Here is a 17,153-nt window from a genome sequence, read left to right as displayed (position 1 = left end):
TAGTGCTTATTCTTCCCCCCCAATAGCCTCCCCGCTTTCCTGTTTATCTGCTACAGTCCCATGTAAAATCCCTGGTCAATTCTGGGTTGAAGTGGACTCAAGGTTAGAGATCACCTTCCCCATGTGACAGTGCTTGTAGTTGATGAATGGCCACTGAGGTACCCTGCACTGCATTGTGGGAGGAAGGTGAAAGAAACATGTGAACCCCCATACTTGGAAGCCCCAAGTGGTTCCAGCAGCGGAGGTTCCAGCAGCGGAGGGAAAGGGCTATTTGGTAAATGTGTTATTTTGCTGTAAATCAGCAAAGTACAAGTTTACTTTAACCTCTGCCCTACTGTTATCTCTAGATTATCATTCCCCAGCACGATGCCCTATGCTGAGGGAACATTGTTCGGTGTTGCACAAGTGCCTACTAGCAGTTATCAGACCTTGATGTGTCTGGTAGTGCCTGGGGCACTACTAACAATCAGAAAACATTCAGTGTGGTTCCAGATCACGTGAATGACACGGTGATCACATGCAAGCTCTCAGGTTTGTTTACAAAAAGACTGTAATGCTACGATACAATTACAGTATTAAACAAAATCTGTTTTTTCCTACATTTCATTTTCCTTTGTTGGCCAATAATAAAAAAACAAAAAAAAAAAACAGAGCAGGGTATTTATTATAACAGTTTGCCAAATAAAAGCCTTACTGTATGTTTCTGTAAAAAATGGTAAAATTATTTAGGTAGGCAAGTCAGCTAGGTATTTTTCAGGTTAATCAACATACTGATGCTGATAAATTTGATTTGGGCTAATGACTTCTAGGTATGAAAAAGTTAAAGTGGAACTACAGCTCCTCAGTCCAGCACTTTTCTTCAGTGCAGAATGACAATGAGGTTCATTGACTAAAACTGGAGAATGCAAAATCTGAGGCAGCTGGGCATGGTAGCCAGTCAGTTTCCAGGTTTTATTGTCAAAGCTTAGATGGACAAGCTGAAGTTAGAAGTTGATTGGCTACCATGCCCAGCTGCCTCAGATTTTGCATTCTCCAGTTTTAGTAACTGAACCCCACAGTCATTCTGCCATTTCCTATGATCCCAGCCTGTCATTTCCATGCCCGCCCAGCCACGTCATTCATTCACGGTGTTATGTGAATGAATGAACTACAAGTCCTGACAGCTTTTGTGGCTCTCGGCTTGTAGTTCTCAATGAACTACCATGGCGCTGTAGAACGCCGTGGTAGTTCATTGATTCTTCCTGTCAGTACATCTCATACGGGCAAGCAGATACACTGATAGGTCTGCAGGAGACCTGCATGGCACCAGTGATCTGCTGATTGCTGGTGCAATGCTTTAGAGCAGTGGTTCTCAACCTTCCTAATGCCGCGACCCTTTAACCACATGCCGCCCAGCCACTGTAGAAATACGGCAGCAGGGCGGCACGGCTGGGCAAAACCACGTTTTAAAACGTGTGTTTTTAAAACAGGGGGCGCGTGCGAGGCGCGCCACCGCCCTACCTGTCCCGCCGATCACAGCCGTGGATGTCAGTCGCCGGGTCACAGCCGGTTGTTACCGGCTATGTCCCGGCGATCAGCGGCAATCGCTGACAGAGAGCACAGCTGCAGTAGCTGTGCTTTCTGTCAGTTCCCTGACAGCTCCAGGACACGCTGATCGGGACAGAAGAGTTTCTCTCTCCCGATCAGCGGTGTTCCCTACACTACACACCCCCCGCCCCCTAGTAAAACACTCCCCTCACACAGTTAACCCTTTCCCTGAATAATAAACTTAACCCCTTCCTCCCCAGTGCCATTAGTACAGTTTTTATTATTTTTTTTTTTTGCACTGATCACTGTATTGGTGTCACTGGGAATGTCAGTGACCCCAAGTCAGTACCCCCCAATGTCAGAATGTCCGCCGCAGTCCCGCCATAAATCGCTGATTGCCGCCACAAGTCGCTAATCGCCGCCATAAGTCGCTGATCGCCGCCATTATTAGTATAAAAAAAAAAACTAAAAATCCCAGTATCTTTCCCACCATTTGTAAACTCTATAACTTTCACGTAAACCAATTAATTTACACATATTGGGTTTTTTTTTTAGCAAAGACATGTCGCAGAATGCATTTTGGCAGAAATTTATGACTAAATTTGATTTTTAAATTTTTTTTTACTGGACATGTTTTATAGCAAAAAGTCCAAAATATAGTTTTTTTTCCTCAAAATTGTCAGCCTTTCTTTTTATAGCGCAAAAAATAAAAACCGCACAGGCGATCAAATACCACCGAAAGAAAGCTCAATTTGTGGGAAAAAAAGGATGTAAATTTCATTTATGTACCGTATTGCATGACTGCGCAATTGTCTGTTAAACTAGCGCAGCGCTGTATAGCAAAAAAATGGCGTAAATTGCAGTATCTATACCATAGTTTGTAGACGCTATAACTTTCACACAAAGCAATCAATATACACTCATTGGGATTTTTTTTACCAAAAACATGGAGCAGAATACATTTTGGCCTAAATTTATAACTAACTTTGAATTTACGATATATTTTTTATAGCTGAAAGTAAAAAATATAGTTTTTCTTCCAAATTTTTGGCCTTTTTTTGTTTATAGCGGGAAAAATAAAAAGCGCACAGGTGATCAAATACCACCGAAAGAAAGCTCTATTTGTGTGAAAAAAAGGACGTAAATTTTGTTTGGGTGCAGCATTGCATGACCGCGCAATTATCAGTTGAATTAGTGCAGCGCCGAGTAGCAAAAAGAGGCGTGGTCATTAAGGGGGGTAAATCCTCTGGAAGTCAAGTGGTTAATACAGCTCCTCATGTTGTGGTGACCCCCAACCATAAAATTATTTTAGGTTCTACTTCATAACTGTAATTTTGCTACTATTATGAATCGTAATGTAAATAGCTGATATGCAGCATGTATTTTCATTGCTACAAATTGAATATAATTAAAGCATAGTGATTAATCACAAAAACAATTATAATTATAATTCATGAAGTGTCGTTTTACCTCCAATACTGCTGCTTTCAACACAGTAGCTGCTTTTAACAGAGTAGCTGCTTTCAACACAGCAGCTGATTTCTACACAGTAGCTGCTCTTTACACATGTGTGACTGGTCCACATAAGTACATTACCCTGCCACATACATCTGTATTTGTACGGGGTGTATGTGATGGGGTTGTCGCGATGATGTCATCACGCCGGGTACTCGTATGTGGGCGTATCTGCATGTGGGCGGACCCACCTGGAGATGGATAGAGGAGCGGTGTCTCGGTTCCTAAGACCATCGGAAATATGTGTTTTCCAATGGTCTTAGGCGACCCCTGTGACAGGGTCGCTCGACCCCCAAAGGGGTCGCAACCCACAGGTTTGGAACCGCTGCTTTACAGGCTCCAGAAACAAAAAATAATAAATGCACATTTTTTTTTACCTACAAAAAATGTGCATTTATTATTTTTTGTATAAAGGTGAACTTAACCTTTAAGCCAATTGTGGTATTGCATGATAACAAGTTACAATTATTTACTGGAATACATATTTAGAGTGTTTGATGTACACTAATTATTTGTTGCACATGGGTGCTGTGTGTATATATGTATAGGGGTAGTATGAATGAATGCCTGGGAGGAATGAAAACCTGCAGCACTGATCACAAAGATTTCCAGCGCTGGTGATCACATACAAAACATAAAATGTTTAACAGAGTCTTACCTGAACTCCGGAGTGAGAACTAAATCTTCCTTTTCATTTCTGTAAACTAGTTTGGCCTCTTTCACAATTTGTTTTTTCTTTTTAGTCAATTTGCAGCCTGTTGTGAACGGTAAAAGTGTGTAAGAGCCGATTCCGAGCTCACCCTTCCAGACAAATGCCTGCCGGCAAAGAATGAGATATCAGGTATACTGGCTGCCACAGACCTACACTGGTCTCATTTTAAAAGCTGAACTCTAGGAAGACATAAAAAATGACTGTAGCTCTGTAATCAATAAATGTATTCTATTTAAGCATGAGCAGTGTAAGTATCTGAATATGACTTGGTATCAGCTTTTTTTTTTGCAGTTCCCGTACAGCCGAGCTCAAGTTGGAACTCGCAGCAGCAGCAAAAGAAGTACATTCATTTGTGAGCTAACGAAGCATGCTGATAGGAGGAGAAAGCAAAGTGACAGAGAGACAAGTTCATTACTGTGCTGCTTCTCCTTCAAAGGCTGTGGCAGATCTATGTAGAGTCAGTGGCTGTGGCAGATCTATGACAGCTTGGGCTCAGAGGAAGTGGGTTGAATGATGGTGGCCAGTAGGCTAAGGACATTTAGTGGTGGAAAAGAAGCCAGATTTCAGGGGGGTAAACGCTGCTTGTTTTATTTAACAGACTTTTTTTTTACTGGAATTCTGATTTAAATGGAACCTATTTCTGTTGAATTATGGGAGCACCTATTGCTAAACTGTCTTATTGAAGCAGGTTTTGGGGCTGTTATATCCACCGTTTTCACAGCTTACTTTAATGGCCTCAGTGATTAATATTTTAATTGCATCTCCTGCCAAAATGTTTTTTGCTTAGCTTTCGGTAGTGTGGAAAAGGGTTAAAACCCTCTCAGTTCTCTTTTTTCTGTTTGTGCCCCCATTCCAGAGATGTCCCCTCACTCTGTGTTCCAAAGACAAATCAGGAAGTAAACAGAAATCTCTCCAAAGTGATGGGAAATCCCCTCTAAAACAGTTGTCACTGGAAGAGTTGTCCTCCACACCCCACTCCATACCCCACACCAACACCCTGATCACCGCCATACCTCTTACCAGCACCCTGATCACCGCCATACCTCATACCAGCACCCTGATCACCACCATACCCCATACCAGCGCCCTGATCACCGCCATACCCCATACCAGCGCCCTGATCACCGCCATACCCCATACCAGCGTCCTGATCACCGCCATACCCCATACCGGCGCCCTGATCACCGCCATACCTCATACCAGCGCCCTGATCACCGCCATACCTCATACCAGCGCCCTGATCACCGCCATACCTCATACCAGCGCCCTGATCACCGCCATACCTCTTACCAGCACCCTGATCACCGCCATACCTCATACCAGCGCCCTGATCACCGCTATACCCCATACCAGCACCCTGATCACCGCCATACCTCATACCAACACCCTGATCACCACCATACCTCTTACCAGCGCCCTGATCACCGCCATACCAGCGCCCTGATCACCGCCATACCCCATACCAGCGCCCTGATCACCGCCATACCCCATACCAGCGCCCTGATCACCGCCATACCCCATACCAGCGCCCTGATCACCGCCATACCCCATACCAGCGCCCTGATCACCGCCAAACCTCATACCAGCACCCTGATCACCGCCATACCAGTGCCCTGATCATCACCATACCCCATACTAACACCCTGATAACCGCCCTACCCCTTACCAACACCCTGATCATCGCCATACCTCATACTAACACCCTGATCACTGCCAAACCTCATACCAGCGCCCTGATCACCGCCATACCTCATACCAGCGCCCAGATCACCGCCATACCTCATACCAGCGCCCAGATCACCGCCATACCTCATACCAGCACCCTGGTCACCGCCATACCTCATACCAGAGCCCTGATCATCGCCATACCTCATACCAGAGCCCTGATCACCGCCATACCAGTGCCCTGATCATCACCATACCCCATACCAACACCCTGATCACCGCCCTACCCCATACCAACACCCTGATCACCGCCATACCTCATACCAGCACCCTGATCACCGCCATACCCCATACCAGAGTCCTGATCACCGCCGTACACCATATCAACGCCCTAATTACCACCATATCCTATACCAGCATTCTGATCATGTCATATGCCATACTAGCAAACTGATCACCTCCATAGCCCATAGCAGTGTTCCGATCCCCCTATATAACATGCTAGCGTCCTGATCACTGCCATACCCCATACCAGCGTTCTGATGACCCTATATATCATACCAGTGTCTGGATCCCCACCATACACCATACCAATGTCCTGATCACACCATACCCCATACCAGCATCCAGATCACCGCCATACCAGCGTGCTGATCACCACCATACCTCATGCCAACGACCTGATCACCACCACACCTCGTACCAATGTCCTGATCACTGCCATACGTCATACCAGCATCCGGCATTTTAGGGTCTCAACTGATCAATTTTCATATATATTTTCCATAGTTTGTAGGCTCTATAACTTTCACACAGGCTAATTAATACAATGTTTTGGGTTATTTTTACCCCAAAAATTTAGCGGAATACATGTTGGTCTAAATTTATCAGGAAACATTAATAATTTGCAAACTGTTATAACAAAAACTAAGCAAAAATATAATTTTTTAAATTTTCAGTTTTTTTTCATTTATATACCAAAAAATAAAAAAACCCAGTGATGATCAAATGCCACCAAAAGCAAGTTCTATTTGTGTGGAAAAAAATTCTAAAAATGTCGCAATGACATCTGGATTGGTGTGACCGAAGACTAAAGCAGGTTTAGCCAGTTTAAGTCACGTTTACATGCATTTCATGTATTTAGAGTTTCTAAACAGATCCTGAAGTTACAGAATTCTATTTTCTCTAAATGCAGCTAAACCGACCGCATCTAAACGCAGGTAAACGCACCACGGAAAAATCATTGCATGCCTTTATATGCATTTAGAAATGTCCTGAAAACACATACAAATGCAAGTTTACCACTGCCAGTATGAATGAGGCCTAAGTCTTCAGACTAAATTACCGTATTTTTCGCTCCATAAGACGCACTTTTTTCCCCCCAAAAAAGGGGGGAAAATGTCAGTGCGTCTTATGGAGCGAATATAAAGCGGCCGGTCCGGTATTTTTGCGGCCACCATGTCAGAATACCGGGCCGGCCGCTCAGCTGTTCTCTCTTGCAGGGCCTTACCTGTTCCTTGCTCCAGCGCTGCACAGTCTTCCCGCGCCGGCTTCTGTGACAGCCGGGTGCTCACTGCGCATGTGCGAGAAGCGCTGCGCTTTGTGAATGATCCGGTGTCTTCTGGGACACATGAAAGGTCCCAGAAGGCGCCGGGCCATTCACAAAGCGCAGCGCTTCTCGCACATGCGCAGTGGGCACCCGGCTGTCACAGAAGCCGGCCCGGGAAGAAGAGGGAAGGACAACTCCGCGGAAGTGGGAGCGGGTACCTGTCAAATTCAGGTACCCGCTCCCCCTCCCTCCCCAAAGGTCAGCAGTCTCTGGTCATTCCCTTCACGGTCTGCAGTCTCTGGTCATTTTCCTGCACTGTCTGCAGTCTCTGGTCATTCCCTGCACTGTCTGCAGTCTCTGGTCATTTTCCTGCACTGTCTGCAGTCTCTGGTCATTCCCTGCACTGTGTCCACAGTCTCTGGTCATTCCCTGCACTGTCCACAGTCTCTGGTCATTCCCTGCACTGTCCACAGTCTCTGGTCATTCCCTGCACTGTCCACAGTCTCTGGTCATTCCCTGCACTGTGTCCGCAGTCTCTGGTTATCCCCTGCACTGTGTCCGCAGTCTCTGGTCATCTCCTGTACTGTGTCCGCAGTCTCTGGTCATCTCCTGCACTGTGTCCGCAGTCTCTGGTCATCTCCTGTACTGTGTCCGCAGTCTCTGGTCATCTCCTGCACTGTGTCCGCAGTCTCTGGTCATCTCCTGTACTGTGTCTGCAGTTTCTGGTCATCCCCAGTACTGTGTCTGCAGTCCATTGGTTCAGAATATTTTTTTTCTCTTGTTTTTCACCTCTAAAACCTAGGTGCGTCTTATGGAGCGAAAAATACGTTATGTGCCCATGAAGAAAGGCAGAAAAGAAGCGGATTAACATGCTGTAAGAGGGATTAGCTACAATGAGAATACAGCAGTAAAATGTGGACCTTTTAAAAATGACGGTAAACCTTGACAATACAATTCTCTTACTTCCTCCCTTTTCGGTCTGTTAAAGCTGAATGCATGCTGGGAGGAATGCAAAATCATTATCAAGGTGCTTCCTAACTAGTAGTGAGCTCGGGCAAGTTCAGATCCACCTAAGTAAGCCTGCTAGGACGTTGTCACTGTACTGGGCCAATCATCTGTGTTTGGGGCATTTCCCACCACACATGTAGCTGTGGGGCGGGGAATGCCTTGGCTACTTATGGTTGGCCCAGGACAGTTACTGCTTCCTGAAGAGCTTGCTTAGATGGCTTCAGACCTTGGGTTCCAGACCTTGAGCCAAAACGCTATTATTATTATTATTGAAGGTGAGTGGATTACAAAGCAAGCTCTCACGTCTTTATTCCGCACTTCCGTGAAAGAGATGAGTTGAGGATCTCCTTTTCCATCGCTTTCCTTTAATATATACAGAGCAGTGTCCACTGACATCCATGGGGAAGATTTTCCTAGAAAAAAAAGGTAAAATTTCTAATAGGTAATGTCTAATTTTTTTTTAACCACCCATCCATCCCAATTAACAAAAAAAGTCTTAAAGTCGTACATACCCTCTCCACAGTCTAGTGATGCACTGTACGTCCTGCTGCAGAACCCCCTTTTGGTCTAAATGGTTAGCACTTTCACCTGGCAGTGCTAGGGTCGTTGGTTTGAATCCCAACCGTGGCAACACCTGCCTGGAGTTTGCATGTTCTCCCTGTGCCTGCATGGGTTTTCTCCAGTACTCCAGTTCCTCTCACACTCCAAAGACATGCTGGCAGCTGAATTGGCTCCTGTCTAAATTGTCCCTAGTATGTGTATGTATGAATGTGAGTTAGGGACCTTAGATTGTACACCCCTTGAGGGTTAGGGACTGATGTGAATGTACAATATATATGTAAAGCGCTGCGTAAATTGATGGCGCTATAGAAGTACCTGAAAAATACCTGAAATAAATTATATCCACCCAAACCGCATGAGCGGTGTGAGCCTGAGGGGTCAGGGGCACACCCCCTAGGGATCTTCACCAAGCCAGCCTGAACTCACAGGAAACTGATGTAGAAAACAGTGTCCACTCCACTACATGAGCATCCTCCTCTACATTACTGGGGACCGCCTGCCGCAGGAAAATAGAGGACCCCAAGACCTTATGTGCCCAGGCTGAAGACAGCTCCAAAAAAGTATATTTAGAAATGTTGATAATAGAATTGCGGAGGCAGGAAGAAGTCTACCCAACCTGGAGTTGGGTTTTAGAAACAATGTGTAATAGTTTGCATATACTGCATTTCTTTCTGACTCCTTTTTATGTATCCCAGTTTTTTCATACCTCCTGTTGTATACAGCCTGTTGGTCACAGAGTTCAATAGGTTAAGCTAAAATTTACACACACAAATGAACGAGACAGACTCCTCCCCATCCCTCCAATAGATTCACTTAAGGCAAGGGTGTCCAAACTATGGCCCTCCAGCTGTTGAAGTACTACAAGTCCCATCATGCCTCTGAGATTCTTGCCTGTGGATGTCAGAGTCTTGCAAGGCCTCATGGGACTTGCAGTTCCTCAACACCTGGAGGGCCATAGTTTGGACACCCCTGACTTAAGGATTTCAATCACAGGCAATGGGGTTGATTTACTAAAACTGGAGAGTTCAAAATCGTGTGCAGCTCTGCTTAGAAACCAATTATATTCCAATTTTCCTTGTCAAAGTTTAATTGAACGAGTTGAAGTGAGAAGCTGATTGGCTGTCATGCACAGCTACACCAGATTCTGAGTGAACCAGTTTTAGTAAATAAACCCCAATGAGTGCACAGAGAGAGAAGCACAGTGCTATCTGCGAGCGGGAGAGGGTTGCATATGATTGGCAGAATTGGATGTGCTATGGCCCTGGGGACCATGATGACCACAATCAGCGACAATGTGATTTCTGAACTTGCAGTGCGCATGATTTTGCACTCTCCAGTTTTAGTAAATCATTACCAGTGTGTTTGAAAGTAGACAACATCTGCCTACCATGGCAATTCCCTACTGACCAACAAATGTCTAATACCCTTGCACAGATTTTTTGATACATAACTGAATGATATTATATATAATAAATATATGAGATTCACAAAGTCCATACAGTATCTTATTTATAAAAGTGCTCATGCGCTATTGGACGTGCAATAATTAGGAAGACAAAACAAAATAAACTCTTGCAGCAGTCCTGTACTTGTGTTGCGTTCCACAATACATATAAAGTAAGGACCAAACGGACCGCGCATCAATATAATCATGTGCATGTATATACAGCATAAAGTGCCATTAATAGAAAAATCCCAAATTAGTGAAACAAGTGCATGTGCTCAACTTAATTTCAGTGTCTTCCCACATGGAAGAAAAATATATTTGAAACATATTTTAGAAATATTCTTCCTAAACATATTGCCATATATTTGAAATGCTACAATTTTGGCCATATTTAATATATTTAAACAATAAATATATATATATAAAAAAATAAATATATATATATATATATATATATATATATACACACACACACACAGTATTTTCTGGCATAGAAGACTACTTTTTATACTTAAAAATATACCCCAAAAATTGGGGGTCGTCTTATGCGCGGGGTATAAAATGTGCACCTTGAGTTTGTTTGGGTCAAGCTGGCTGGATGTGCAGTAATGTACATACAGTATACCGTGCTGAGCCAAGCTGGCTCAAAACAAATGTCCCTATGACAGATTAATCTGTCAGCCCGCTGGATGTGCGGTATATACCGTATACTGAGCCAAGCTGTTTCAAAACGTACCGGTACATCCCTACTGTAATCAGCCCGCTGGATGCGTGTATGTACGGTAGCTGCGGCTACATATAGTATACACTGGGCCAATCACGGCGAGTGATGTATTCTACTAATGAATACAAAGCTTGCTCGGATTGGCTGAGTCAGAGAGGTGGGCTGGTGATGTCACAACCTCAGCCAATCCGAGCAAGCTTTGTATTCATTAGTAGAATACATCACTCGCCGTGATTGGCCCAGTGTATACTATATGTAGCCGCAGCTACCGTACATACACGCATCCAGCGGGCTGATTACAGTAGGGATGTACCGGTACGTTTTGAAACAGCTTGGCTCAGTATACGGTATATACCGCACATCCAGCGGGCTGACAGATTAATCTGTCATAGGGGCGTTTGTTTTGAGCCAGCTTGGCTCAGCACGGTATACTGTATGTTTTTAAATGGTGTTGCCTCGGAAGGGGGGTAGTCTTATACGATGAGTATAGCCCAAAACCTATGTTTTAACTGGAAAATTAGGGGGTCGTCTTATACACCCAGTCGCCTTATACGCCGGAAAATACGGTATATACATACACTGCATGTTGAAATGTGTTTTTTTTACAAAATATATGAAAAGTATTTTTAAAAATACATTTCAAATATACCGTATGTCTTTAAAAATCCATATCTACATTTTTGGAATGCATTTACAAATATATGTAAAAATACATGTTAAAATGACTTTTTTATATGTTAAAAAAAATCTAAGGAATATATTTAAAAAAATATATTTATAAAAATATATTTTTTAAAATATATTATTCAGATTTTTTTTTTGTTGAATTTTTGTCCTAAAACTTTGTTATATTAGTTATAGAAACTCAATGATTAAAAAAAAAAATGACCAAGAGTGTGACAAAGAAAATTCCCACTCCCGTTGCCCCTGAGAAGCGTACACACTAACATCACAGCTGCAGTCATATGTGAAAACCATACAGCCAATCATGGTCAGATGCCAAATAATCTGCTACAGTGGATTTAAATTATGGGAGGAAATTAGAAGAATTTAACCACTTCCCGTCCAGCCCATGTACATAAACGGCCAGGCGGGAGCAGTGCAGGAGCGGGTGGCCGTTTATAAACGTCCCCCACATTCACTGCCTGTGCGCGTTCCCTGGGAGCGTGCGGCACCGCAATCCGGTGCCTGCTGCGTCCTCCGGACACAGCGGAACACCGATCACTGTACAGGACCTCTGTGTGAGGTTCCAATCATGTGATCACTGATTGGCCAATCAGCGATCACATGAATAGTAGTAAGCAAGATGTTACTTCTGACATCTTAGCTTACTACGTGTGAAATCTGTGAATGATCACAGAGGTCACATGGTACAGGGCTATTCACAACAGCCTTGTACCATGTGACAAGCTGTGACCAATCACAGCTCACACAGTAATTCTCAATGGCTGCAAGAATGCAGCCAGAGAGAAGGAGAAATGATTGCTTTTACAGCCTTTATGGGTGTAAAAGCAATCAGTGTAAAAAAAGAAAAAAAAATCTTCAAACCCCCCCCACAAGTAGTACCATAGGGACACTACTGCTAGGGTGACAGTATGTTAAAATACAAAAAAAAACATAAATAATAATGTAAAAAAATAAGACAAAAATGTATAAAAAAAAATTTAATTATAATTTTTGGTTATAAACTAATTTGGGTTATTATTTCTTTTTTACTAAAAACATAGATGAATACATTTTGGCCAAGATTTATGAAGAAAGATTATTTATTTGCAAAATTTAATAAGAAAAACACTTTTTTTTAAATGTTTGGACTTTTTCATTTATAGCAAAAAAAAAAAAATCCCAGTGGTGAATAAATACCACCAAAATAACGTTTTATCTGTCTAAAAAAAAATGCATAAAAATTCATATGGGTACAGTGTTGCATGACCGCGCAATTGTCATTCAAAGTGTGATAGCTCTGAAAGCTGAAAATTGGCCTGGACAGGAAGGGGGTGAAAGTGTCCGGACAGGAAGGGGGTGAAAGTGTCCGGATAGGAAGGGGGTGAAAGTGTCCGGGCAGGAAGGGGGTGAAAGTGTCCGGACAGGAAGGGGGTGAAAGTGTCCGGACAGGAAGGGGGTGAAAGTGTCCGGACAGGAAGGGGGTGAAAGTGTCCGGACTTGGAAATGGTTAAGGAAACCCACACAGCCACGGGAAAAACAAGCAAACTCAATGCAGATTTTTTTTTTACTGGGAAACAAGTCCAGCACTGATAAATAACTATGTGAATCAATGTGCTATCCATGACACTTACCTTCCACCCTGCTAAGATTTAAGGGTTTGATTGTCATATAGACTGTAGTTCTCAGAGACAGTTGCAGCTTATAGTAATGGCTAACGATTCCTGTGTCTTCAAGGAAAAAGCATCCTTTTAACTGGGAACTCGGCCATTCCTGAAATCACATACGGCCATAACATACAGTTAAAGTGGAAACAAACCCAAAAATGTAACATTTGCTTTCTTATAGGTAACATCTAGAAATGTTAAAGTATAACTAAAGGCAAAACTTATTTTTTTAATTTTGGATAGAGCGGAGATGCATTAGAACACTTGTCATGTTTTTACTGCTGTCTGTCCTGCTTACCAAAAGTGAACATAAAAGAAAATCACGATATTTGATTTGTCTCCAGAAATGTAATAGGGGGGAAAGAGGGAAATCTTCCAATGGGGACACTAGTTTTGGTGACCTGGGGGCCTTGAAGAATTCCGTTAATTTGAAAAAGAGCAAACAGTTGGCGCAAACACTTAGTGTAACGGACCGCCTGACAGCACCTCTATCAATCCCCTGGCAGAGCCTCCCCAGAGTGCGGAGTCTAAGCACCGGAGCACTTGTTCACCAGGGCCCCTGATGGTGGGGATGGACTTGGAGCGTCCGGTACCAGGTCGCAGCTGCTAGGTATCTCCAACAGGGGTACAGGAGTCTGACAGGAGCTCCAGGGGACTAAGAGTTTGATGTAAGGGAGCCTAGTGATCCCTGCAGGATGGATGGATGGATGAGCTAAATCAGAGTCATACAGGCCGGGTCGGTAACTAGCGGGTCGGTGAGGTACAAAACGGTAGGCAAAGGATAGTCGGGTCACACGCAGGGTCAATACCAAAAGATCAGATTTAAAGGGGAACATCCAGGAGCAGAGTCAGGCAGGCCAAGGGTCAGGACAGGAGAAGGCAGCAAGGTCAAACAATCCAGATCAAGATACTCACAACACAGGTAACAGCATACAAAGACCATTCGGCAACAAGTGTTTGTGCAGAGCTGGTTTAAATAGCCCGCCCTGCACCTGACAAGCGCAGCCCAGGTCCTAGTGCCTGCCTAGTACTGTCAAGACGATGGGTGCGCCTGGGTCCTAGTGCCCTGCCACCTACACGTCTTGGCAGACACCTACGCCTGTGTAGACCCATGCGTCGCGATGGTCCCTGACACTTAGTGCATTATCCATGGTTTATTCAAAAACATATAAAACACAAAAAAATACTCACGAAACTTAGCATGTATAAACGCTTTGCATGACAATGGAGATGGCCACAACATGGGCAAGATGTCCAACTGTCAGTGCGGTTGGGGACTGACGCGTTTCAGGGACGAGTCCCATTTCCTCAGGGCGTTGCCAGTACCATCTGACCTGCTGTGACCAATCACAGCAGGTCACATGACACTTGTCATATACAATGGATGGCTTCCTTTCTAGTTTGCATGTTCTCCCTGCGCCTGCGTGGGTTTCCTCCGGGTACTCCGGTTTCCTCCCACACTCCAAAGACATGCTGGTAGGTGGATTGGTTCCTGTCTAAATTGGCCCTAGTATGTGTATGTATGAATGTGAGTTAGGGACCTTATATTGTACACCCCTTGAGGGTTAGGGACTGATGTGAATGTACAATATATATGTAAAGAGCTGTGTAAATTGATGGCGCTATATAAGTACCTGAAATAAATAAATATTTAGAGGTTGACATTCTGAGTGCGGGAGGATTATATAAATGTATCTATATGAGGCAATGCCCTTTGCTTTGCCTAGTTCCCAATCTCCTAGAAATGGTAGCTATACCCATTGAGATCCTGAACAAAGCTGTGTCCCCCAATGAACACAGAGAGAGTTTTATATTATAAAACAGAATCTTCAATCCATGCATGCATTCTAGAATGTGAACACTGGATGGCAGTATACTACCACCATACAATATTTGACACTTCAGTTCATTAGTAGGAAAAAAAAAAAAAGTTCAAGAATAGAATATCTTTTTTGTGTTTTTTACTGATAAAAACACTACATACCATAATAAAAAAAATAATAGAAATGTACATTTATTTTTTGCTTTCCTCACCCAAATATGGAGCCTGAACAGGCCTCCTTTTTCTGCGCAGGCCGGAAACAATCGGCCGCAGTTTTAAGTGCGATGCTGCAGGACTGGAACGGCGAGGTTATCGATGATTTAAAGGTGGCCAGGGTGGAGAACAAAGCCGGAGCCGTTCCTGGAAATGAGAAGGCCACCCCAGGAGAGCAGTGACTGGCGAATTTTCCGTTCGCTCCTTACAACTATTTTATGTGCCTCACGTGCGTCCCCGGGGTCACGTTAAGAAGAGCCCGGGCAGTTTGCTCTTTATGGCTTTCATATCAGCAGCTATTATTTTAGGAGGCACACAAAAAAATGATATAAAAGAGAAACCCTATTAAAGTCCGAGCGACGTAACGGAAAGCGAAGAGCAATGATCAATAGTAACACTCTACAAATATTGACCCTGGAATCAGGCTCTGAGGTCTCCCCTGTAGGAGACGCTGCGCAAGTGATTTATCAACGGGACTAAAACTAGAGAGCTAAATGAAAATCAATAAGAGGTTTAACAAAAAGGGGCCAGCAGCTGGTGAGCACGAGGCGTCGCAGCCGTAAAGTGGACCTGTCATTTGAAAGAAAAAAGAAAAAAAAAAGACATGATGCTACAAATGAGGGGGTGGAGCAGCAGGATGCGTTTTATCACCCAGAAAAGTTTAATTGTGCATTTTAAGTTCAAAACTTGAGCCCTTCCTGTCCTATTTTAAGGGTCTGTACTTCCAAAAGTGACAGTTCAGTTTTTGGTGAATGCTGTAATTAAAGCAGATGTATCACAAACAACTGCCATTTTTAAAAAAGACATGATGCTACAAATGAGGGGGTGGGGGAGCAGGATGCGTTTTTTCACTCAGAAAAGTTTAATTGTGCATTTTAAGTTCGAAACTTAAGTCCTTCCTGTCCTATTTTAAGGGTCTATACTTCCAAAAGTGACAGTTCAGTTTTTGGTGGATGCTGTCATTAAAGCAGATGTATCACAAACAACTGCCATTTTTAAAAAAGACATTAGATATCAGTGATGGCGAACCTATGGCACGCGTGCCAGAGCTGGCACGCAGAGCCATCTCAGTGGGCACGCCAGGAAGAAGAGGAAGAACGTGCTCTCCTGCGCACGCCCGGGGGGCGCGCGCCGGGCGATCTCCGTGATCGCTGTGTCCTACGGACACAGCTGATCACGTGACGTGGTAAAAGGCCAATCACAGCGGCCTTTTACCACGTGATCAGCCGTGTCCAATGACACGCTGATCACCGGGAAATGCAAATGCCGGTTCTCGGCTGCACTTTCCTCACGCTGTCAGATCGTGAGGAAAGTACTGCCGAAAACCGGCAGTTGTCAGAGCAGGAAACGGCACTGATCATTAGGGTCACTGATCATCAGTGCCCTGATGATCGGTGCCCAGCAGTGCCACACACAAGTTCCGCCCACCTGTGCCCAGCAATGCACCCGCCTGTGCCCAGCAGTGCGCCCACCTGTGCCCAGCAATGCACCCACCTGTGCCCACCTGTGCCCAGTAGTGCCACCACCTGTGCCAACCCACCAGTGCCGCCCACCTGTGCCCATCAGTGCAGCCCAGCAGTGCTGCCAGTCAGTGCCACCAGTCAGTGCTCAGCGGTTGTGCCAGTCAGTGCCCAGCAGTGATGTCAGTCAGTGCCACCTATCAGTGCTGTCTATCAGTACCCATTATCAGTGTCCCCTATTAGTGCCACCAATCAGTGCCGCATATCAGTGCCACCTATCTGTGACACCTCGTTAGTGCTGCCCATCAGTGCCACCCATCAATGATGCCCAGCAGTGCCGCCGGTCAGTGCCGTCTGTCAGTGCCTCCAGTTGGCGCTATCAGTCAGTGCCGCTTGTCAGTGCCCATCATTTCCTGCATATCAGTGCATCATCAGTGCCTCCTCAGCAATGCTCACCAGTGCCGCCTCATCAGTGCTACCTATCTGTGCCGCCTCATCAATGCCCATCAGTGCTGCCTATCAGTGCAGCCTCACCAACGCACATCAAAGAAGAAATATTACCTGTTTGCAAACTTTTAGAATAGAAGCAAAGAAAACCTTTTATGTTTTAAATTTTTTGC

General features: G+C 44.4%; 1 protein-coding gene across 4 annotated transcripts in view; it reads right to left on the bottom strand.

Annotated features, from left to right (window-relative positions):
* Window positions 1–17,153, bottom strand: part of EFCAB7 (EF-hand calcium binding domain 7) — a 125,375-nt gene that overhangs the window by 28,800 nt on the left and 79,422 nt on the right. For all 4 annotated transcript variants that reach the window (XM_089653383.1, XM_089653382.1, XM_089653385.1 and 1 more), the window contains 3 exons: window positions 13,006–13,144; window positions 8,280–8,389; window positions 3,701–3,858 (listed from right to left, as the gene is read on the bottom strand). In XM_089653383.1, coding sequence (XP_089509509.1) covers window positions 3,701–3,858; window positions 8,280–8,389; window positions 13,006–13,144 — 407 coding nt within the window. The remainder of the gene's footprint in view (window positions 1–3,700; window positions 3,859–8,279; window positions 8,390–13,005; window positions 13,145–17,153) is intronic.

This window comes from Staurois parvus, unplaced genomic scaffold, assembly GCF_062004578.1.
Source record: "Staurois parvus isolate SC_StPar_1 unplaced genomic scaffold, SC_StPar_1.0 ptg000709l, whole genome shotgun sequence".
NCBI classification, from domain to species: Eukaryota; Metazoa; Chordata; class Amphibia; order Anura; family Ranidae; genus Staurois; species Staurois parvus.
This window is presented reverse-complemented; position numbering and strand designations above follow the sequence as displayed.